We start from the raw sequence: 24,888 nt of genomic DNA, 5'->3' as shown, positions 1-24,888 counted from the left end.
CCAGTCTGAGTAGACAATATCAGCTTGGATGAATCAAGAATGCAAGAACATAAGAAAAGCAATGTTGGATCAGGCCATTGGCCCAACACCCTGTGAAATACAATGGCTAAAGCCCAGGTGTCATGGCTAAAGCCCAGAGCCAGTTTGGTGCAGTGGTTAGGAGTGCGGACTTCTAATCTGGCATGCCGGGTTCGATTCTGCGCTCCCCCACATGCAGCCAACTGGGTGACCTTGGGCTCACCACGGCACTGATAAAACTGTTCTCACCTAGCAGGAATATCAGGGCTCTCTCAGCCTCACCCACCCCACAGGGTGTCTGTTGTGGGGAGAGGAAAGGGAAGGGGGTTGTAAGCCACTTTGAGCCTCCTTCGGATAGGGAAAAGCGGCATATAAGAACCAACTCTTCTTCTTCATTAGAAAGTCAACCAGGCAAGGCTAGAACTCTGGATGTCCTCCCACTGTGGCCCTCCCAAGTACCAAGAATATAGAACATTACTGAACATAAGAGAAGCCATACTGGAGTAGGTCAGTGGCCCATCCAATCCAACACTCTGTGTCCCACAGTGGCCAAAGCCTAGGGGCCATCAGGTGCCAGTGGGGCCAGAACTCCAGAAACTCTCCCAGTCAGCATCTTCTTGGAAAAGAGTGACAAGTGGAGTACCCCAAGGATCTGTCCTGGGGCCCGTGTTGTTCAACATATTTATAAAAGATTTGGATGAGGGATTAGGGGGGGATACTTATTAAATCTGCAGATAATACTAAACTGGGAGGGGTAGCAAACACAACAGAAGACAGAATCAGAATACAGGATGATCTTGATAGGCTTGAGAAGTGGGCTAAACTGAATAAAATGAAGTTCAATAGGGACAAATGTAAAGTTCTGGATTTAGGTAGGAAAAACCAAATACACCAATGTAAGATGGGGGAGACTTGTCTTGTCAGTAGCATGTGCGAAAAGGATCTAGGAGTCTTAGTAGACCATACATTGAACATGAGTCAGCAGTATGACTCGGTGGCTAAAAAGGCAAATGGGATTTTGGGCTATATCAAACAGAGTATCGTGTCCAGATCACGGGAGGTGATGGTACCGCTTTACTCTGCTCTGGTTCAGCCTCACTTGAAGTACTGTGTTCAGTTTTGGTCACCCCAATTGAAGAGGGATGTTGACAAACTGGAAGGTGTCCAGAGGAGGGCATCAAAGATGGTGAGGGGTTTGGAGACCAAGACGTATGAAGAAAGGTTGGGGGAGCTTGGTCTGTTTAGCCTGGAGAGGAGACAACTGAGAGGGCATCTGATAACCATCTTCAAGTATTTAAAAGGGTGCTATATAGAGGATGGAGCAGAGTTTCTCTTGCCCCAGAGGGACAGACCAGAATGAATGGGATGAAATTAATTTTTAAAAAATTCCATCTAAACATCTGGAAGAAGTTCCTGACAGAGCGGTTTCTCAGTGGAACAGGCTTCCTTGGGAGGTGGTGAGTTCTCCATCTTTGGAAATGTTTAAACAGAAGCTAGATAGCCATCTGATGGAGAGGCTGATTCTGTGAAGGCAAAGGGGTGGCAGGTTACAGTAGATGAGTGATTGGGATGTGAGCGTCCTGCATAGTGCAGGGGGGTGGACTAGATGACACATGAGGTCCCCTCCAGCTCTATTATTCTATGATTCTATTATTCAGTCTTGCCCCCAAGGGCCAAGAAGACAGAACATCACTTCCTGAGATATAAGAACATAAAAGAAGTCACATTGCATCAAGCCATTGGCCCAACCAGTCCAACACTCTGTGTCATACACTGGCTAAAACCCAGGTGCTATCAGGTGGTCCACCAGCATGGCCAGAACTCCAGAAGCCCTCCCACGGTTGCCCCCCAAGCACCAAGAAAACAGAGCATCAGTTCCCCAGACATAAGAACCTAAAAGAACCCATGTTGGATCAGGCCAATGGCCCATTCAGCCCAACCCTCTGTTTCTCACAGTGGCCATCAGGAGGTCCACCAGTGGAGCCAGAACTCCAGAAACCCTACCACTCTTGTCCCTGCAAGCACCAAGAAGACAGAGCATCACTGCTCCAGACAGAAACCATGTTGGATCAGGCCATTGGCCCTACCTGTTCAACACGCTGAGTCACACAGTGGCCCAGAACCAGGTGCCATCAGGAGGTCTTTGAAAATATTTAAAAGGTTGTCACTTGGTGGAGGGCAGGAAGTAGGTCCATTTGGCTGCAGAGGAGAGGAGCCACAGTAATGGTTTTAAATTACATGTAGAATGATACCAGCTAGATACTGGGAGAATATTTTTTCACAGTCTGAGTAGTTCAGTGGTGGAGTCAGCTGCCTGAGGAGGTAGGGAGCTTTCCCTCACTGGTGGTCTTCAAGCAGTGGCTGGACAGATTCTTCTCCTGGATGCTTGAGGCTGGTCCTGTATTGAGACTAGATGGCCTGGAGGGCCCCTTCCCACTCTAGGATTCTAGGAGTCTAGTTCAGCAGTGGAAGGGGCTGCCTAAGGAGGTGGGGAGCTCCCCCTCACTGGCGGTCTTCAAGCAGCGGCTGGACAGATCCTTTTCCTGGATGCTTGAGGCTGATCCTGCACTGAGCAGGGGGTGGGACTGGATGGCCTGGATGGCCCCTTCCCACTCTAGGATTCTAGGAGTCTAGTTCAGCCGTGGAAGGGGCTGCCTAAGGAGGTGGGGAGCTCCCCCTCACTGGCCGTCTTCAAGCAGCGGCTGGGCAGATTCTTCTCCTGGATGCTTCAGGCTGATCCTGCATTGATCAGGGGTGGGCTGCAGACTGGTACTGGGCCATTAAACCCTCGGTACTGGGCTGAGGTGGGGGGGAGGGAGGCGCGGGTGTGCCTCCCCCCCCCCCAGCAGTTCGGCAGTTGCTTTTTTGTATAGTATTGAAAGGTCATGCTATGTTTGAACTCTGTTCTAGATTTCTGTCATCCAGATCCTCTTGTACCGTTCACTGGAGGGCCTGGTCTGGTTAATTGTACTTGATTTACACTCTGCAGCCTGCTTTTACTCTCAACAAAAAAGGCAGACCAGTCAATATGGTCAAAGGTCAAGGCCAGAGAGGCATGCAGGTGTACAGCGCAATAATATCTGTACCAAATCCTGAGCCTCTCTCCTGCCCCCTCTGCCCTCTTTTCTTCCTTCGACCCCTTTCTAATAGGCTATAACTGACCTCAGAAATCAGGTTGGCTGCAACAGTGTTAACGTATGGTTTTATATAACTTTTAACCTGGTTTTATAGATGGATCATTATTGTATTTATACTAGGGGCCAAGCCCGTTGCATTCAGGAATACAATGGGGGATAGATTAGGGAGGTGGAAAGGCTACAGGCAGCTGTGAGGGAATTCACTGGCAAGGGCAGCTCTTACACAGCAGGGATCTGCAGCCTCTGAGCCTCGGAGGGAAGTGGAAGGAGGAGGGGGTGGTCAGGGGTGGGAGACAGAAGGCGATTGGCTGGCCGCTGGACAGACAGTCAAGCCGGTTGGAGGAGGAGGCACTCAAGGGCGGGACAGCCACTCTGAGTGAGTTTTAAGCACTGAGTGGCACTTAAGCTATGAGACCACTGTCCTCCTCCAAGGCCTTACCCAAAATATATTATGTGGAACAGATTATGTAAACTGCCCTGAGGCGGGCAACTGAGAGGGGTGGTATATAAATCCCTGGATGGATGGATGGATGGATGGATGGGTGGATGGATGGATGGATGATAGAGGGATGGGTGGATGGATGGATGGATGATAGAGGGATGGGTGGATGGATGGATGGATGGGTGGGTGGGTGGATGGATGGATGGATGGATGGGTGGATGGGTGGGTGGGTGGGTGGATGGATGGATGATAGAGGGATGGGTGGATGGATGGGTGGGTGGGTGGATGGGTGGGTGGATGGATGGATGGGTGGGTGGGTGGGTGGGTGGGTGGATGGATGGATGGATGGATGGGTGGGTGGGTGGATGGATGGATGATAGAGGGATGGGTGGATGGATGGGTGGGTGGGTGGATGGATGGGTGGATGGATGGATGGATGGATGATAGAGGGATGGGTGGGTGGATGGATGGATGGATGGGTGGGTGGATGGATGGATGATAGAGGGATGGGTGGATGGATGGATGGATGGGTGGGTGGGTGGATGGGTGGGTGGATGAATGTATGGATGATAGACGGAGGGGTGGGTGGATGGATGGATGGATGGAGGGATAGTATCAGGGGTTAGGGTTTCCAGCTACATATTATGAAACTCCTGGAGATTTGGGGATGGAGCCTGGGGAGGACAGGGCCCTCAATGGGGCACAAGGTCACAGAATCCACCTTCCCATTCCTCCATTTTCTCCAGGAGGACTGATCTCCATCATGAGCTGTAATTCCACGGGATCCCCAGGTCCCACTAGGGGGCTGGCCTCCCTAGTGAACTGCAGCATATGTCTTGTTCCCCCTCTAAAACTGCCATTTAACCTTGCAGTTCAAGGAAAAGGATAATTTAACTCCTTTGTTAAAAATTAAGAACCCCTTCCTGGGTTGGCGTGTGGAACTCTTTTAGCTTTAATTCTCGAGTTCTGTCATTCTCGTTGATTCAGTGAATATGCATCGTCACGTTTTCACGCGGTGTGAATAAATGGAAGTAGCACTTTTGTGCGGTGGCAACACCAGTTTCATTAATTGCAGCAACTCATCTTTATTAACCGGCAGTCTCAGGCAGGGCAGCGGCCGAGGAAGTCGCCAGTAAGAGTTAACAATTTACCTGGCGGGAAATGAGAAAAACGGTTCTCTTTCTGTCTCCCGAAGAGCATAGAAAAGTGTCGAACAAAGCCTTTGAAAAGGTTTGCTTGATTTGAAATTGCCCCCCTGAAGGAGCGCTGTTTATGTAATCCTTTTCATTTTGATCCGAAAATATCCCGCAGAAAATGGCTTCAGTACAGCTGTTACGTGGCACCTCTTTATTGCTTGTTTGCGCATTGGTGGTCCGGAGGCTGCACAGCGTTCGGTATAGGTGGGAGAACAAATAAGCATACAAATTTACATTGTGACGCATGCTGAAGATGGAGCTTTGAATGAGGAATTTGCAAGTAACTCAACAGCCATCAATACAGAGGAATCAATAGATTTTGGAATTTTAATTACGCCCGTGTGATTGTCCCGCCTCGACCAGCTGTTATTTTTACGGGAGCGGCATATTATAGGCATGAAGCTGCCTTAGAACGGATCAGACCCTTGGTCCATGAAGGTCAGCGTTGTGTACTCCAGCTTTACTCAAACTTTGAGAAACCCCTGAATCATTCTTCAAGCTTTGAGAAAGCCAAGAAGGTGCATGATGGAGCAGAATACGGTTGGGAACCATAACTTTGTACACACCCAACCCAACTCCCCCAGGCACGTCAGCCATTTTGGGAGGGAGGATGAGTCAGTGTGACCATATGGGGTCATATGACCCGATGAATGCTTAACCGATTTAAAATATGTATTAAAAATTAATTAACTCCTCCCCATTTGGCAACCATGCCAAGGCCATCTGGAATCCTCAGGGTTTCACAAGCCCCTGTTTGATGAAGCCTGGTCTACTCTGGTAGGCAGCTACTCTCCAGGGTCTCAGGCAGAAGTCTTTTCCATCACCCACTAACTCAGCCTTTTAACTGGAGATGCCGGGGATTGAACTTGGGACCTTCTGCATGCCAAGCAGATGCTGTTCCACTGAGCCACCAGAACCCATTCCGCACTGGAGGTGCTGGGCCAGGCTGCTGCTGGGTGTTTTGCCCAGTGCAAAAGGAATCCAACCGGTTAAACAGAAGCATAGAAGACAGAAAGATCTGTAAAACTACTATACAATAAGGAGTCCAGTCTTGAAACGACTCTCTGTTTCTTTATTAATTTTAACAGTAGATCACAAAGGTACGGTATTTTGGCTGGGGCAGATTACTCTGCCTCTTCCCGGCTTCAGATGGAAGAACATTTTCTCTGCTGTCCCTGGTCTACCCTGGATTTGTTCCTCCTGATAAGGCTTCCAGGGTGGTGGTGGGGGGCACATTTGTGGTTTTTAAGAATGGGGTGTTGCTTTATTTACGTATTTATTTTTAGATTTTTAGATTTATATACCGCTGCAGCAGTTCACAATGAAACAATAAAAATACAATATAGCCTCAAAAGAATCTCCTAAATACATTAAAAGATGGCAATATTATCCGAGTTTTAATCTCCCACAATCTCTCTTACAACCCAATACGTTCTTAAAAAGAATAATAAAAATGCCCCAGGTGGTACCATGGAACTGCCTGGGGCATTGTGTCCCTCCTGTGATTCTGTAGTCAGGGGAGGAGCTAGGTTGGCCCGACTCTTCCCTGCCAGATGTACCTGGCCCGACATAGGCTCGGGTAAGGGTGCCCGCAGCAAGGAAGGGGATGTGGAAGAGCCTGTGTTCTTTTACTGTGAGTTCTAAGAGGGCCTGAGTTGGGCCGGACCCAGGTTGGTGGTCATCTGGAAGTGGGCATTAGCCCTGCAACCGGACTAGCACTGGCCTCGGCTGAATTTCTCGTGCAGAATCGGTCCATGTCTCTCCATATCCCGAGGAAGCTTCTAAGAGTAAAGAGCCCAGCCTGCCTCGTGTTGCTCCAAAATGGATTTCTGGAGACAACCTTCTATGGACCTCTGTTGCTTGTGGAGTTGTCCATTGAAAGGGCCGGTGGATGCTTTGGGGGAAGGCAGAAAATATCTGAGACCCTTAGTCTGTGCTCCTTAGAGCCAAACAGGCTGAGACTTTGAAGGTTCTGTTCGTGTGCTTGGTGATTCTACATAAGCTGCACTATATTCAAGTTGACAACTTCAGACTGAGAAATTCCTGGGGATTTTAGGGGTGGAGTCTTGGGAGGGCAGGGTTTGGGGAGGGAAGGAACCTCAACAGGCGATAATGACACAATCTACCCTCCGAAGCTGCCGTTTTCTCCAGGTGAACTCATCTCTGTTGTCTGGAGATTAGTTGAAATTCCGGGAGATCTCCAGGTGCCCTGGGATGTTCTCCTCTGTTTTGCTGCCTAGAGGTTGGCCATCCTAGCCGTACCAGTAAGTTTCCCCCAAAGAAGGCAGACAACTTCTCAGGGCAGTTTCAGGTTTGGGGACGTCATGGGGGAGAAAGCTTAAAGCCCTGCTCCCTAGTTGCCACGGTCCTGATCCGAATTGTGACTCCTGCACACCCAATAACTCTGCTTCAGAGGCATTTTGGGAATTCCTCTCAATGCTTTGGTTCCACCCTCCATGGAACTGCCTTCCCTCCCCTAGACGGGGCCGTCTTTCCGACTTAACTGCCGACTTTGTGAGATGAAGACAAAGGCGGATAGAATTGATCGGGGATCACGTTTTAAAGCTGTGAATTGAAGTGGATTGTTATCAGAATTCTTTTTTCTCAGAAGTGAGACACAATTGTCCTTTGGCGGATCGCCGAGGGACATCGGCCTTTCTTTTCTTGAGCGAGAGAACACCTGATAGGAAACGTCTCCTGATATGGGAAGGTTCGCAGACACAAGAGAATTCCCTGCGGCAGGACTTGACAAGAATATTTCCACCTCCGGCCTCTCTCTCTTCCCGGTCCGAGCTGCCCACCCCTTTCCCCCCCAGACACCCTGGCAATATCTTTTGCTGCCCTGGTTATTGCAAGTATCCATCACAGTCTATGGCAGTCAGAAGTTCATGTCATTTCTTTGTGTGCCTCGGTAACATTGACATGGTGTTTTTATATGTCATCGAGAAACCACTAAGAAGACTTGGTGGTGTGTATGGGAGATAAAGGCCTGAACGCCCAGCAGGAGAAGGGGTGGGTGGGTTCCAATGGCTGTCTTGCAGCCTAACAGACCAGGCTTGCTGGATCTGACAAGAGCCTGGGAATTGTGAAGGGTCAGCCCTGGGCTGGATCTGCACTTATTTTGTTTATTCCATTGTGGATCCTGCTGAATCCAGATAGATTTGAACTCGGGTCTTCCTCTATCCCCCCCCCCTTCCCATTGAAACAGATAAGTGTTCTGCACATGGTTAGGGAAGCTCAGAAAGGGGTGGGGGAGTCAAGCACAGCAGGAGCCTCTTTCTTTCTTTTCCTGAAAAAGGGGGGGGGGAGAGGATTGGAGACAGCAGGGGGGGGGGACCAAGAGACAAATCTCTACCAAGAGAAGCTAGGGCTTCTGTAGCTTCTGCCAAGCGGAGGTAGGGCATCCCCTTTAAGGCAAGCTTGCAGCCTGGGAATGTGGAAGCCTTTGAACTGACACCATGGCCAATCAGGGCTTTTCTACAGCATTGGAGGCTCCTTGGGACAAGAAGCTGCACACTTTCTCATGCCGATTTTTCCAATATTGAGGGTTATATCCATTTCAGGTTTTTGCAGGGGAAAGGCAGGGTGACTCCGGATCAGTCATTCATGTTGCAGAGGGAAAATTTAAATCGCCCCAAATCAAAATGGAAATCTCATTCAGTGGAGACGGCAGGGATTGAATCGACCTGGGATTGGAATAAAAGCTCCGTGCAGATTCAGCCCAGGTTATTGCTTGGATGGGAGGCCACCAGGAAAGAAAAAGGTTGCATCACAGAGGAAGGCAAGGACAAAACCCTTCTGCTTGTCTCTTGCCTTGAAAACCCGATGTGAGATTGCGGTACATTCTTTTCCGACTCACTGTTGTTATGCAAAATCACCTCCCTGGAGATTTACGGGCAGCAAATAATCGGGAGGCTGCTACCTGCTGAACTGGCTATTGATGTCTTTTATTATGTTTTTATACTGTATTGTAAATGTTGTTATTGTTAAGTTGGCTTTTAATCATTGTTAAATTGAACCGTATGTCGACAGCTCTGAGCCATTGTGGGATGGCGGCACTTGAAATAAAAATAAATAAAGTCACATTTTGGGCTGCAGTGGGATGGGGGAGAGCGAGAAACTCCTGTCCTGCTGATAGGAATCCCTTCCGCCATTGGAAATCGGCACTGGATCTAACCCACTGTGGGTTGAATGGGTAGATGCTCCTATTGTCCAAGGATAGAAAAGGGGACAAAACTTAATTTTGTGAAATTTTTGTTTAGCTTTGCCTTTCCACCATGTATGACCTTCCAGGTGTAAGGTTGCCAGTTCTAGGTTGGGAAATACCTGGAAATTCGGTGGTAGAGCCTGGGGAGGTGTGAGAAGAAGAAGAAGGAGAGTTGGTTCTTATATGCTGCTTTTCTCTACCCGAAGGAATCTCAGAGCGGCTTACATTTGCCTTCCCTTTCCTCGCCCCACAACAGACACCCTGTGAGGGAGGGGAGGCTGAGAGAGCCCTGATATTACTGAAGAAGAAGAAGAGTTGGTTCATATATTTTGCTTTTCTCTACCTGAAGAAGTCTCAAAGCGGCTTACAATCGCCTTCCCTTTCCTCTCCCCACAACAGACACCTTGTGAGGGAGGGGAGGCTGAGAGAGCCCCCACAAAGTCACTGTGGGTGGGCAGGTAGCTTTACCAGTGCTGTGGAGAGCCCAGGGCCACCCAGCTGATTGCATGTGGGGAGTGGGCTATCAAACTCAACTTGCCAGTTTAGAAGTCCGCACTCCTACCCACTACACCAAGCTGGCTCCTAACCACTACACTAAGAAGGCATGGAGAGGGACCTTAGCAAGGTAAAATTGCCATAAAGTCCACCCTCCAAAGTAGCCCCTGCCTTCATCAATTGTAATACTGGGTGGTCTCCAGGCTGCCCCTGGAGGTGGCAACCCTATCCAGGAAGCTTCCAACCCTCCGCCATCAAAACACGACCAATTAGCAGCAGGCAGACGCAGCTGGCCGACAGATGTTCCAGTGCCCATTCCCCGTTTCCCCGCTGCTATGTTTGTGCTGCTGTCCCTACGGGAATGACATGAAACCTGGTTGTTGAGGCAAAGGAGTTTTCCGGGCTGGCAGAAATAGGTTGCCGCTGTTTCCCCTCCGGATTTGTAGCAGCAGAGCAGCCGCTTCCTCAGAGAATGCTTTGCATAGGGGACCTAAAGGTCAAATTAGACATCAGCCAGGTGACGCACGGAACAAGCCTCCCAGCTCGAGTGGCTGAGTTTATTCTACCGTCGGAACTATCCGAGTTCCACAAGGCCTGCAAGACGGAGCTCTTCCGCCAGGCCTATGATTGAGGCCAGCTAGATAGATAAATAGCCTAATGCTGGGAGCGATCGAGGGCAAAAGAAGAAGGGGACGACAGAGAATGAGGCGGCTGGATGGAGTCACTGAAGCAGTCGGTGCAAACTTAAATGGACTCCGGGGAATGGTAGAGGACAGGAAGGCCTGGAGGATCATTGTCCATGGGGTCGCGATGGGTCGGACACGACTTTGCAACTAACAACAACAACAAGATAGATAAATCACTCGATAACAACCATAGCAGTATCAGGCTTCTCTCCTGGCCCCTCTGCCCTCCTTTTTCTCACCCGCCCTCCCCTCCCTATATGTTAACATCTGCTGGCTACAACCTGACTTTAATAACCCAAATTTATGCAACAGTGTGGAGTTGTGTTTATATAGTCTTAATCTGGTTTTTATCTTATCTTTTATTAAGTTTTTTTTTTTTAAGATTCGTGTAAATCAGTGGTTCTCAACCTGGGGGTCAGAACCCCTTTGGGGGGTCGAATGACCCTTTCACAGGGATCGCGGCAGGGCGAGCAGGTTGGTCAGGGGGGCGCTGCCACTGTTGCCTCTCCTCCTCCTGGACTCAGTTTTTGTCCTTCCAAATCATTGGTTTTCGTTACTCGGTTCATACCCCGCCCTTCTCTCCAAGGGGGTCCCGAAGTGGCCGACATCCCTCCTCTTCCGTTTTATCCACACAACAGCCTTGCGGGGTAGATCGAGATAGAACGTTTGTCTGTCTGAAGCAGCGGAAAAGAGCGAGATCGACGTGGTGGGACAAGAGGCAGAACTGAACTGGGAAACCCCAGGGGAAAAAAAAACAATTTATATACAATCACGAACAATGGATCTTCCCGCCATTGGTCAGGTTCAGTTTCATTTCTGTGAAAGAAAGAACCTTTGCCTAATTTTATGGGTGGGATCATCACAAGATGAGGAACTGTATTAAAGGGTCGCGGCTTCTGAAAGGTTGAGATCCCCTTGTATGAATCATCCTGAAACGGGTAACAGAGGAGTGGTTTATCAATCAATCAATCAATCAATCAATCAATCAATCAATCAGTGAGTGAGTGAATGAGTGAGTCAATGCCTGTTAGAAAATTTCAATGGGCTTTTGCTAGGGTTACCAGTCCTGGTTCAGAAAATTCTTTGAAATTTGGGAGTGGGGAAACCTGGGGAAGGCGTGAGTTGGGGAGGAGAATTGAGTTCTGCCTTCTAAAGCTGCTGTTTCCTCCAAAGGAACTGGCTTCTGTTTTCTGGAGACCAGCTCTGATCCCGGGAGATCTCCAGGCACCACCTAGAAGTTGAGGAATCAAGAAGGCAAGCTGGTTCCACGGAGTAGAAAAGTCAAAAGATGAAGTGACTGAGTGGAGTTCCAGGCTAATAAATTGACTCAACCAAGTTTTTGCCGTGTTCTTATTTTCAGCCAAGAGGGTAGAGCCAAAACAGGGTTCCGGATATTCAGTGCCCGCTTTCCAGATCACAACCTTTTTTCAGTGGCTGATCCCTCAATATTTCAGTATAGCATCTCAAGCTATTCCAAGGCTATTATTCTTAGCTCTTACAATATAAATGGGCCATCAGCTCCACGATACATCGGGGGCTCCTAAGGACACTGTAGCACAAGTCCCTGGCACCCTTAGGATCCTCTGATGTATTGTGGAGCTAATGGCCCATCTGTTCCACTTAATATTTCTGGTAAGGCCTTGGAGGAGGAGCTGGTCTCATGGCTTAAATGCCACTCAGTTCTTAACACCCACTCAGGGCAGCTGTCCCGCCCCTAGTGCCTCCTCCAATTGGCTTGCCTGTCAGTCTAGCAGCCAGCCAATCAGCTTCTATCCCCCACACCTGACCACCCCTCTTCCTTCTACTTCCCTCAGAGGCTGCAAATCCCTGCTGCATGAGAGCTGCCCCTGCTGGTGAGTTCCCTGCGTAGGGGCCTGCAGCCTTTCCAGGTCCTGGGGAGAGGGGGAGGCCATCTGCAGAGTTCTCCCCCACCCCAAGCTAGCATCCATTGTATTCCTGAATGCAACAGGCTTATCCCCTAGTCTAAAAATATCAGACTTGGAATAACCGGAGTTGCTTTATTGAAACATTAAAAGGCTTGAAGGATAAGCCACTGAAGAAACATTGTGATCTTGAAAGCGGGCATTGAATATACGGATTCCCGTTCTGACTGTACCCTGTTGGTTGAAAATAATAAAACGGCAAAAACTTGGTTGAATAAATTTATTAGCCTGGAACTTCACTCATTTCTCCTTTTGGCTTTTCTAAACTAGACTAGAAGTTGGCAGCCCTAGCTTTTGTGGTTGTTTGCAGCACAGGATTAATCCCTTTGCAACACGGAATAAATGACTGCTAAAGTGCACTGAGGGTACATTGAAAGTACGTTATCCAGCATGTGGGAAAGCGGCCTACCACACGAACACATGGCTTAGCCTTATATTGAACCTGACCATCCATCCCTCCATCCAATCATATCTTCCTTTTATCCATCCATCCCTCCCTCCCTCCCTCCCTCCCTCCCTCCCTCCATCCATCCATCCATCCAATCAAACCTTCCTTTTATCCATCCATTCATCCATCCATCCACCCACTCACCCATCCATCCATCCCTCCCTCCCTCCCTCCACCCACTCACCCATCCATCCATCCAATCATACCTTCCTTTTATCCCTCCCTCCCTCCCTCCCTCCCTCCATCCATCCATCCAATCATACCTTCCTTTTATCCATCCATCCATTCATCCATCCATCCATCCATCCATCCACCCACTCACCCATCCATCCCTCCCTCCCTCCCTCCCTCCCTCCACCCACTCACCCATCCATCCATCCATCCATCCATCCATCCATCCATCCATCCATCCATCCATCCATCCAATCATACCTTCCTTTTATCCATCCATCCATCCATCCATCCATCCATCCATCCATCCATCCAATCATACCTTCCTTTTATCCATCCATCCATCCATCCATCCATCCATCCATCCATCCATCCATCCATCCATCCATCCATCCATCCATCCATCCATCCATCCATCCATCCATATATATTTATATACCACCCTCACCTAAAGGCTCAGGGAGATTTACAGGGAACAGGAAAGAGAAAACAGATACAGATAACCATGGGGCCATCAAGATCAGCATTGTCTCCTCCGACTGGCAATGGCACTCCGAGGCCTTTCCCATCACCTGCTGCCAGGTTCTTCATTCGAGATGGTGTGGATGGAACCTGAGGTCTTCTGCAGGCCGCTCTGCTGCTGAGCCCCAGCCTCTCCCCCGTGACACACAGAGAGTGATTAAAACATGGGATTTGCTTCCACAGGATGTTGTGATGGCCAGAGGGATAAATAGCTTTAAAAGGGGGTTAGATGGATTCATTGAGTATGTCTATCAATGGATACTAGCCATGGTGGCTGAGGGGAACTTCCACATCTAGAGAAACAAAGGGAACCCCAGAGCCAGGAGGCAACATCGGGGATGGCGGCAGTCTCTATGCCCTGTTGTTGGCCCTCTTGGGGAATTGGTTGCCCACTGTGTAAAACAGTATACTGGACTAGATGGACCAATGGTCTGATCCAGCAGGGCTCTTCTTACGTTCTTATGATGGTCTCCGTGTCTGTGCCCTGTTGCTGGCCCTCCAGAGGAACTGGCTGGCCCCTGTGTGAGACAGGAGGCTGGACTAGATGGACACCTGGTCTGATCCAGCAGGGCTCTCCTGATGTTCTTAGGAAGGCCTCGGCCTCTCTGCCCTGTTGCTGGCCCTCCAGAGGAACTGGCTGGCCCCTGTGTGAGACAGGAGGCTGGACTAGATGGACACCTGGTCTGATCCAGCAGGGCTCTCCTGATGTCCTTAGGAAGGCCTTGGCCTCTCTGCCCTGTTGCTGGCCCTCCAGAGGAACTGGCTGGCCCCTGTGTGAGACAGGAGGCTGGACTGGATGGACCCCTGGTCTGATCCAGCAGGGCTCTCCTGATGTTCTTAGGAAGGCCTCGGCCTCTCTGCCCTGTTGTTGGCCCTCCAGAGGAACTAGCTGGCCCCTGTGTGAGACAGGAGGGTGGACTGGAGGGACCCCTGGTCTGACCCAGCTTGGCTCTCCTGATGTTCTTAGGAAGGCCTCGGCCTCTCTGCCCTGTTGTTGGCCCTCCAGAGGAACTGGCTGGCCCCTGTGTGAGACAGGAGTGTGGACTGGAGGGACCCCTGGTCTGACCCAGCAGGGCTCTCCTGATGTTCTTAGGAAGGCCTCGGCCTCTCTGCCGTGTTGCTGGCCCTCCAGAGGAACTGGCTGGCCCCTGTGAGAGGCAGGAGGCTGGACTGGAGGGACCCCTGGTCTGACCCAGCAGGGCTCTCCTGGTGTTCTTAGGAAGGCCTCGGCCTCTCCGCCCTGTTGCTGGCCCTCCAGAGGAACTGGCTGGCCCCTGTGTGAGACAGGAGGCTGGACTGGATGGACCCCTGGTCTGACCCAGCAGGGCTCTCCCGATGTCCTTAGGAAGGCCTCGGCCTCTCTGCCCTGTTGCTGGCCCTCCAGAGGAACTGGCTGGCCCCTGTGTGAGACAGGATGCTGGACTAGAGGGACTATTGATCTGACCCAGCAGGGCTCTTCTTATGCTCATGTGGTTTACTGCTGTGGGAGAAGATACACATTTCTTTATGTGGCTGATAAAGAAACTCGTGGGAAGGGGATTTTGAGTGGGCAGTGATAGAAAGAGAAAAGCACCAAGCAGCTTCTCCCCCGCTGCTCCTCTGGTCCACTGAAGAAATTCTTGCAGTTGTTCTCTATTCAAAGAAATTCCAGCCAGGAGACCGATTGGCACCTTTCCCATGTTATCCACGTTTGGTCCTTAGCCATAGTTTCAAACGGATCTCTTCTGTCCAAATACATTAAATAGAGGGACAATAAGGTAGCCAACTTCCAGGCGCAGCCTGGGGAACTCTTGAAATTTTTACTCGGGAGGGTGGTATACAAACAATAAAATAAATAATAGAAATAATCACAAATCTCCAGACTGCAGAGATCAGCTCTCCCATATAAATGTCTCCCCAGACTGCAGAGATCAGCTCTCCCATATAAATGTCTTCCCCAGCCTTCGCCTGCATATGTCCAGGAATTTCCTAACCTGGAGTTGGCAACCTAAATAAAGAATAAGAGCTTGTTTTTATACTCCGCTTTTCACTACTAGGAGTCTCTAAGCAGCTTACAATTATCTAAGAATGTCTGAGGACTGAGAAACCACAGTTGTTCAGGCTGCAGAGAGGCACATTTAGAAAGATGAAGGCCGGGAGAGGTTATAACAGACTCTCGTTTTATTGCAGACCCATGCTTATATATTCCTCGTTTTGCGCACATGCTGGAGTTTGGGGATAAGAACCACGAGGTCTCCATGACGGCCCTGAGGCTGCTGCAGCAGATGAAGAGGGACTGGATGCATACGGGGCGCCGGCCGTCGGGCCTATGTGGAGCAGGTATGTCTTGAACGGTTCAAGGCGCTGAGCGGTCGCTAGCATTTGGACGCTATCATTTGAACTCTGCTTGGGACGCAGTTCCGTTTTCACACTCCATTTTGCGAAAGAGAGAACAGGCTGCACCTTCTCACTCGTAGAATCTCATGCCTTTGGGATAAACAAGGATCTTCAAAGTATCAGAATGAAGGGAGTGGGAAAGGAGCTCTGAGATTATCATAGTTCAGTCCCTGGCATGGTGCCTGGATAACACACATACTTCTAGCAGATGAATCCACGTGCCAGAATTCCCAGAAGCACGGAGCACGAGATTCCCAAGGGTATCACGTCAGAGAGTTCTGTAGAAAACAGAGTCAAAATGATTCGATCCGTTTTAAGACAGGTCCTACCGAATAGACTGAGAGAGGGACATGATAGAGGTCTGTGAAGTTATGTATGGAGCAGAGAGAGCTGGCAAAGAGAAAATATTCCCCCTCTCCCCAACTGCTAGAATTGAGGCTCACCCAGTGAGGATGACAGCTAGTAGGTCAGAAGGGCAGAAGGAAATACTGTTTTACACAGAGAGCGATTGAAATGTGGAAGTCACCACCACAGGATGGAGTGACGGCCGCAGGAATAAGCAGCTCTGAAAGGGGATGAGAAGGAGTCATGGAGGAGAGGTCTATCAGTGGCTGTTAGCCATGGTGACTGCGGGGAACCTCCACATTCAGAGGCTGTCATCCTCTGAATCCTAGAGCCAGCAGGCAACATCAGGGGAAGGTTTGGCTTCGTGCAATTTAATAAAGATGCAATTTAATAAAGATAAGTGTAAAGTTCTGCATCTGGGTCAGAAAAATGAAAAGCATGCCTACTGGATGGGGGATACGCTTCTAGGTAACACTGTGTGTGAACGAGACCTTGGGGTACTTGTGGATTGTAAGCTAAACATGAGCAGGCAGTGTGATGCAGCAGTACAAAAGGCAAATGCCATTTTGGGCTGTATCAACGGGCATCACATCAAAATCACAAGATGTCATAGTCCCATTGTATACGGCACTGGTCAGACCACACCTGGAGTACTGTGTGCAGTTCTGGAGGCCTCACTTCAAGAAGGACGTAGATAAAATTGAAAGGGTACAGAGGAGAGCGACGAAGATGATCTGGGGCCAAGGGACCAAGCCCTATGAAGATAGGTTGAGGGACTTGGGAATGTTCAGCCTGGAGAAAAGGAGGTTGATAGGTGTCGGGGACCCGCTTGCTAACTGAAAAAACAGGGTGCCCCTTTGAAGAAAACGTCACGCCAGGCCTGGTGAACGATACAACAGGAACAAGCTTTATTTCAGCAACGTGGAGTCCGCTGGTATGGAGTAAGAGCTTCCACCGAACTCCAGGTGGAAGCTCCCTTTTATACAAAACCCACCTCCTTAGGCTGTATTGCCCCACCCAGTACTTGCGGAGGGAACATGCTGATACAATCATGACTCATGCACATATGCGAGGTTTTCCGGGGTTCCTGATGGCCCATTTTCCTGGAACAAAGGGCCATCTCCGGGCCCTTGTCAAAAGGGGGACATTGAGGTTCTTTAGCGGCCATTGCCACCTCAACGATCGGGTGGGGCGCCCAGCTGCCGGCTTGCCTATGATCACCATGCCCTACCTCCGTGATCGCGGGCGCCTCTGATGGCGGGGTTCGGTCCGGTTCCCAAGCCACCAAGGACCGAACCACGACATTCTGCCCCCCCAAAGGTCCATTCTCCAACCCCCCGGGACGGCCAGGATACCGCTTGTGGAAACGTTCAGTGAGTCGGGGCGCAAGGACGTCCGCTGCCCAGACCCATTCCCGGTCCCCCAAAGCGAAGTCCTTCCATTCCACGAGGTACTGCAACTTCCCCCTGTGGAGTCTAGAGTCCAGGATATCCGCCACCTCGTGGTGCTCCCCCCCCGGCAGGACCTCGGGCGCTGGCGGGGAAAACACGGGGTGCCAAACGTCACCGTCCGGAGTTTTTTTTAGAAGGCTCACGTGAAAGACGGGATGGATGTGCCGGAGGTTCTTGGGGAGCTTGAGCTTGACCGAAACTTCGTTGATCGGGGCCAAGACCTCGAAAGGCCCCAAAAACCGAGGGCCTAGCTTCTTGCTGGGCAAATTCAACCGTAGGTTCCGGGTGGAAAGGTAAACTCGATCCCCCGGTCGGATCTCTTCAGCTGGTCGTCTCTTCCGGTCGGCGTCCTCTTTCTGCGCTGCCTTGACTTTGTGGAGCTGCTCCTGCAGCGACTTCCAGCAGCTCCCGGCACGCTTCCCCCACTCGCGAAGGTCGGCCGATTCCCGGGCGGGGACCTCTCCAAGCTCCGGGAAGTGTCTCAGGTCTGTCCCGTAGACGACGGCAAAAGGCGACATCTCCGTGCTGCTGTGGTCTGCGTTGTTGTACGCGAACTCGGCCAGGGGGAGCAGGGGCACCCAGGTGTCTTGATGATAGGAACCGAAACACCGCAAGTACTGCTCCAGTACTTGATTAACCCGCTCGGTCTGCCCGTCCGTCTGGGGGTGGTAAGCGGAGCTCAGCCCTTGCTCGATGTCTAACAGGCGCAGGAAAGCTTGCCAAAACCGGGACACGAATTGTGAGCCCCGATCGGAAATCACCTTGTCCGGCAGCCCGTGCAGTCGGAACACGTGATCCAGGAACATCCGAGCCAACTGTGAAGCACTGGGGACACTGGCGCAAGGAATGAAATGGGCCTGTTTGGAAAATAGATCTACCACCACCCAGATCACCGTTTTCCCCTTGCTGGGAGGCAAGTCTGTTATAAAGTCCATGGAGATCACTGACCACGGCCGGGTCGGGACCTCGAGCGGGTGCAGCAGACCTTTCGGCTTGCCAACCCCCGGCTTGCAGGTCAGGCAGACAGGACAACCACTGACGTAAGCTTTTGTGTCCCGCCGCAGACTGGGCCACCAAAACCGCCGCCGGGCCAACTTCCAGGATTTTACGAAACCGAAGTGCCCGGCGGTCTTAGCATCGTGGCAGAGGCTGAGGGCTTCCCGTCGTAGCCCTTCCGGGACGTAGACAGCCTCCCCCCTCCGCCAGAGACCGGAGTCCAAAATCAAAGAGTCCCGGAGCTCAGCCAGCTCCTCGTCTGTCCCGTAGGCTGCCACTAGGCGGTCTCGGAGCGGGGCGGTCGCCGGGTCGGGCTCCCATTCCTCCCTGGCCCGACGCCTAGTGACGACCCCCCGTCCCAGCTGCTCCTCACCAAACACGGACCTGGTGCAGGGAGCGTACCCCTCCCCATAATGCGGCAGACGGGAGAGGGCGTCCGCGAGGAAATTCTCTTTGCCGGGGATGTGACCAAGCTTGAAATTGTACCGCGAAAAGAACTCCGCCCACCTCATCTGCTTGGCGTTCAGGGATCGCGGTTGCCGGAGCGCCTCCAGATTCTTGTGATCTGTCCAGACCTCGAACGGCTCCTCTGTTTCCTCCAGCCAATGCCGCCATTCGGTGAGGGCGAACTTAATCGCGAACGCCTCCTTCTCCCAGGTAGACCAGTTCCGCTCCGTTTCGGCGAATTTTCGTGAGAGGTAGGCCGCCGGCCTCAGCTGTCCCGCCTTGTCTCGCTGCAGGAGAACCGCCCCGGCTGCTGCGTCGCTGGCGTCGACTTGTACCACCATCGGCTGGGTTGGGTCGACGTGCAGTAGCGTGGGCTCAGACGCGAAAGCTTGCTTGAGGGCCAGGAACGCTGCCTCCGATTTCTCATTCCAGCCGAGCGCTGCGCTGGGCCGCGTGGCGCGAGGACCTCTCCCCTTGGTACCTAGCAAGTCCGTGAGGGGAGCCACTACGGAGGAGTATCTGGGGATGAAGCCTCTAAAAAAGTTAGCAAACCCCAGGAAGCTTTGTAGCTGTTTCCGGGTGCGGGGCCTTTCCCAGGCCAGCACCGCCTGCACCTTCTCGGGGTCCATAGCTATGCCCTGGGCTGAGATGCGGTAGTCCAAATAGTCCAGGGAGGGACGGTGGAATTCGCACTTAGCCAGCTTCACGTATAGGTGGTTTGCCAGCAGGCGCTTTAACACCTCCCTCACCAGGGTCACGTGCTCTTGGGGATCTTGGCTGTAGATCAGGACGTCATCCAAATAAACAACCACCCCCTGAAACAGAAGGTCCTGCAACACCTCATTAATTAGACTCATGAAAACCCCAGGTGCCCCGCTTAAACCGAACGGCATCACTTTAAATTCGAATTGTCCCAATTGACAGTTAAACGCTGTTTTCCACTCATCCCCCTCCCGGATGCGTACCCGGTAGTACGCCTCCCTTAGGTCCAGCTTAGTGAACAGAGTCCCTTTGCCCAGCCGGGCCAGCAAATCCGGGATCAGCGGGAGGGGGTAAGCGTTCCCCGCTGCGATGGCGTTGAGGCCCCGGTAGTCCTGGCACAGCCGTCGGGACCCATCCTTTTTCCGGACGAACAAGACTGGAGCTCCCATGGGACTGGAAGCGGGCCGGATGAAACCTCGGGCCAGATTTTTACCCAAAAACTCCCGGAGGTCCTTGAGCTCACCCTCACTCATCTTGTAGATGCGCCCTTTGGGTAGTACCGCCCCCTCTGGGATGTTGATAGCGCAGTCCGTGCGGCGGTGTGGGGGTAGCTCGTCCGCTTCCCGCTCGCTGAAAACGGCTGCGAGGTCTCGGTACTCTGGCGGGACCTCGGGCTCTGGTAACTCCTGCTGCGCCGCCGCCGCTCCCCTGGGACGCGCCGCCGTCCTCTTGTGGCTGGAATTCTCGTGGGGGACCCGATGCCGTGCACCCACCGTCAAGTCGAACTTCAGGGTCCCCGCCCGCCAGTCCACCACGGGGTTGTGTTCCTTCAGCCAATCCAGGCCCAACACCGCCCGATATCCCGCTACGGGGACCTGGATCAGCCACCGCAGCTCTTGGTGGTCCCCTATGTGGATGGCGATAGGACCCACCTCCTCCCCGAAAGGTCCCCCCTGAATCGGGCTGCCGTCCATCTGGACGAAAACCAGGGGAACCTTCCGAATGCGCTTCGGTAGCCCCAAAGCCCGGGCTATCTGGGGGTGGACCATGCTGTGGTCGCATCCAGAGTCCAAAAGAGCCTCCCCCACCCAACTTAGTCCGTTCTCCGGGTTCCGGAGCTCTAAAATTACCACGTTCGGAGGTCGCGCCTCATGCTGTAGGGGTTTTCCCTCGCACCGCGGGACCTGCTGCCCGGCGCCGTCTACAGCAGGTCCTGGCCGTTTCCCGTCGCCTGGGCGCTTCCCGGTTCGTTGCGGAGGTCCTCCGCCCGGCGTGCCTGCTGGGGGCGTGTCGCACCTCCCCCCTTGCCGTTGGCACGCTGCTGCGAAATGTCCTGACCCCCCGCATTTCAGGCACAGACCTTCCCGGCGTCTCCTTTCCCGCTCGGGGTTCGGGGGTCGTTTGGGGCGAGAGTTGTCGGGGCCCGGTCTCGGCGCCTCGGCTGACCCGCCTTTGGCCTCCCGGGGGGGTGCGGCGGCCCAACCCAGGCTGGCTTCCAGCTTGGCGACCACAAAACACCACCCCTCCAGTGTAGACAGATCTTCTTCCGTCCCCTTGATCACGGCCCATTCCCTGAGCTTCGGGTTAAGGCCCTCCCGGAAGTACTCGATTTGGGTCTCCTCGTTCCAGGAGAACACCTTGCCTGCTTCCCTCCGGAAAATGTCTATATAGTCCATAACCCCCCTAGTACCCTGTCGAAGTCCCTTGATCCGACTCTTTGCCTTGTCCTCAGCCTGGGGGTCCTGGAATCGTTGGCGGAGCGCGACCACGAAGTCCTGCAGGTCCCGAGTTGCCGGGTCGCCGCGCTCGGCCAACCCTAGGTACCACTGACCCGCCTTGCCCTGGAGACACGAGGCCACCCCCCAGACCAAGTCCTCGGAGTCCTCATACCGGTCTCCATACCTCCGGGCATGCGTCAGCGCGTGGAGGAGGAACTGCGGGAGGTCGTCCGGCGTCCCGTCGAAACGCGCCTTAAGCTCTGGGGGGGAACGTTTTGGAGAGTAGTCCGACCCCCTCCGGATCCGGGATTCTCGGCGTCCGCCGTCTCGTCCTGCTCCGCTCCACCGGCTACCAACTTGCCCAACGACGCCGTGCCGCTCCCTGCCTTGCACGTCGCTCCTGCGTTGGTCCGGCTCTCGCCGCCCCGTCGGCTCACCCGCTCCCCCGAGATCCTCTGCTGTCTCGCCTCTCCGCTGGCCGTCTCGCCTACTCGGGACTGAAAACTGCTCCGATGGCGGGGTTCGGTCCGGTTCCCAAGCCACCAAGGACCGAACCACGACAATAGGGGACATGATAGCCCTCTTTAAGTATTTGAAAGGTTGTCATTTGGAGGAGGGCAGGATGCTGTTTCTGTTGGCTGCAGAGGAGAGGACGCGCAGTAATGGGGTTAAACTACAAGAGGGACCGCCTAGTGCCCTATGCCCCCCGCAGGGCTCTGCGCTCTGCGAGTGAGAATCTTCTGGTCGTTCCCGGCCCTAGGGAAGCACGCCTAGCCTCGACCAGGGCCAGGGCCTTTTCGGTCCTGGCCCCCACCTGGTGGAATGAGCTCCCGGGTGAGCTGCGGGCCCTGCGGGACCCTTTAACGTTCCGCAGGGCCTGCAAGACGGAGCTCTTCCGCCAGGTCTATGGTTGAGGCTGGGGCTGCCGGGGTACATCGACTGCTCTCCCTCGGGCTTCCTGAACATCGTTGACCTCCTTCTCCTCCACCCCCCCTTCTTTGGGAATGGGGGTAGGAAGGGGATCTTATTATTGTGCTGCCATGTTGTGACATTTTAAAGTCTTTTAATGGGAGTTTTAATGGGTTTTTTAAGACATTGTAACCCGCCGCGAGCCATTTGGGAGTGGCGGGAAATAAATCGAAATAATAATAATAATAATAATAATAAAGTACAATGATATAGGCTATCAGGAAAAAAATTTTCACAGTCAGAGTAGTTCAGCAGTGGAATAGGCTGCCTAAGGAGGTGGTGAGCTTCCCCTCACTGGCAGTCTTCAAGCAAAGGTTGGATACACACTTTTCTTGGATGCTTTAGGATGCTTAGGGCTGATCCTGCATTGAGCAGGGGGTTAGAATAGATGGCCTGTATGGCCCCTTCCAACTCTATGATTCGATGATTCTGTGGTTCGGCCCTCCAGAGGGACTGGTTGGTCCCTGTGTGAGACAGGATGCTGGGCTAGATGGACCTTCACTCGTCTGATCCAGCAGGGCTTTTCTGCTGTTCTCATGAAGGCCTCAGCCTCTGTGTCCTGTTGTTGGCCCTCCAGTGGGCCTGGCTGTCCCCTGTGTTGGACCAGATGCTGGACTAGATGGACCGCTGCTCTGATACAGCAGGGCTCTTCTGATGTTCCCCTGAAGACCTCAGCCTCTCTGCCCTGTTGTTGGCCCTCCAGAGGGACTGGCTGGCCCCTGTGTGAGACAGGAGGCTGGACTGGATGGACCCCTGGTCTGATCCAGCAGGGCTCTACTTATGTTCTAAAGAAGGCCTCGGCCTCTCTGCCCTGTTGTTGACCCTCCAGAGGAACTGGTTGGCCCCTCTGTGAGAGAGGAGGCTGGACTAGAGGCACTCCTGGTCTGATCCAGCATGGCTTTTGTTAGTATTCAGACCAGGACTACTCATGTCCAGCATTTTCTTCCTCAATGTGTCCAGATATTTGCGTTGGAAATCTGACAAGCTGGGCATACAGGCCACAGACAGTGTTGACCAGTGGTCAGAATGCTGGGCTAGGATCTCAAGGGCTGAGATTTGAACCACCCCCCAGGGATGCTTGGGCCAGTCACACACTCTCAGCCTAACCTACGTCATAAGGTTGTTGTGAGGAAGGGAGAATGTCATAAAACCCTTTGGGAGTCCCCGCTGGTAAGAAAAATGGGGGGGGGCAGCATTGCCATTGGTCTCCAGACAACAGAGCTCAATTCCTCTGGAGAAAAGGAAGAAGAGGTTGGTGGGGCTGAGAGAGTTCCAAGAGAACTGCTGTGCGAGAACAGCCCTAAGGGAACTGTGACTAGCCCAAGGCCACCCAGTTGGCTGCAAGTGGAAGTGGAAGAAGAGTGGGGAATCAAACCCGGGTCTCCATATTGGAGTTCGTCGCTCTTAACCACTACACCAAGCTGGAGAAAGGGACCACATTGACAGGTGGGCTTTTATGTCCTCATATCCCGCTGAAATCCTGCCTCTCCCCAAACTCCGCCTTTCCCAGCATCCTCCAGGTACCTGCCAACCCAGGCCTGTCAATCCAAACTATAAATCAATTAAAAATAATTTTTACAGTGTTGGTACGCGGACCCTTGTATGCAGAGAGGGATACTCTTTTTTCCCTTTATTAGAGAGGTACGCTATCTCTGAACACAGCCCTGTGATTCATAGCCACGGAGAGCCTCCTTTTCTGTGGGTCTTAATCCTTTTTTTTAAAAAGCCGTTATCTGTTTCTCTCTCGGGAGAGGAGGAGAAGAAAAAAGATTGGGGAAATATAATCACCCCAGCAGGAGATACGTGTTTTCAGTTCTGCAGTCTAAATGCATGTAACCCAGCAGTGCGTAGATTTGCTCACGGCAAACTGGGGAACACAATAGGTCCTGGATTAGACCTGCCTCTCAGGTACACCGAATCTTGTTTTTTGAAGGGGAGTTCTTAAACACTTGCCAACGCAGGGGGAGATTGTAGATTGCATAAATGAGGAAACGAGGCCAAATTTATGTGCAAGGAGTAAATTTGCAGACACTATTCCCTTTTTTCCTGCTTTGGTGATAACAATAACAATAAACCCCGCATGTTTTTAGGGGTCACGAATCTGGCCAGAGGACTAGCAGGCATTCTTGCTAGGATCCAGTAACCAGGGAAGATCAGCTTCGTATCAGAGGTCATACATCCAGTTTGTCAAAATGATCTCTCTGCCCTTCTCTTTGTCTTTTACTCTACTTCCCGTGGGCGTCTTGATTTTCCAGATTGTGACCTGTTTGTCTGTGTCTCCCGCTGTCCTGGCCGCTTCAGTCCAGTCCTGCCGCTCGCAGATAGAGAGGGGAAGGGACTTGTGAGCACCCAGTTCCTCCAGGTTCCTCCACCCAGTCCCCCCAAAGAAGTCACCCACAAAGCTTCCGTGGCAGATTGGGGATTCGATTTCCAAGGTCCTAAGCCAGTGGTTCTCAACCTGGCGGTTGGGACCCCTTCGGGCGTCGAACGACCCTTTCACAGGGGTCACGGCAGGGCGAGCAGCTCTTCTCTCCAAGGGAGTCCCAAAGTGGCCGACATCGCTCTTCTTCCGTTTCATCCACACAACAGCCTTGTGGGGTAGATCGAGATAGAGCATTC

The 24,888-nt window shown here is 52.3% G+C and overlaps 1 protein-coding gene across 2 annotated transcripts in view; it reads left to right on the top strand.

Moving 5' to 3' along the window:
- Nucleotides 1-24,888, top strand: part of BRF1 (BRF1 general transcription factor IIIB subunit) — a 307,644-nt gene that overhangs the window by 117,532 nt on the left and 165,224 nt on the right. For both annotated transcript variants that reach the window (XM_077323870.1, XM_077323871.1), the window contains exon 6: nt 15,435-15,584. In XM_077323870.1, the coding sequence (XP_077179985.1) occupies nt 15,435-15,584 (150 nt within the window). The remainder of the gene's footprint in view (nt 1-15,434; nt 15,585-24,888) is intronic.

The sequence above is a fragment of the Paroedura picta genome, chromosome 2, assembly GCF_049243985.1.
Source record: "Paroedura picta isolate Pp20150507F chromosome 2, Ppicta_v3.0, whole genome shotgun sequence".
Taxonomy (NCBI): Eukaryota; Metazoa; Chordata; class Lepidosauria; order Squamata; family Gekkonidae; genus Paroedura; species Paroedura picta.
This window is presented reverse-complemented; position numbering and strand designations above follow the sequence as displayed.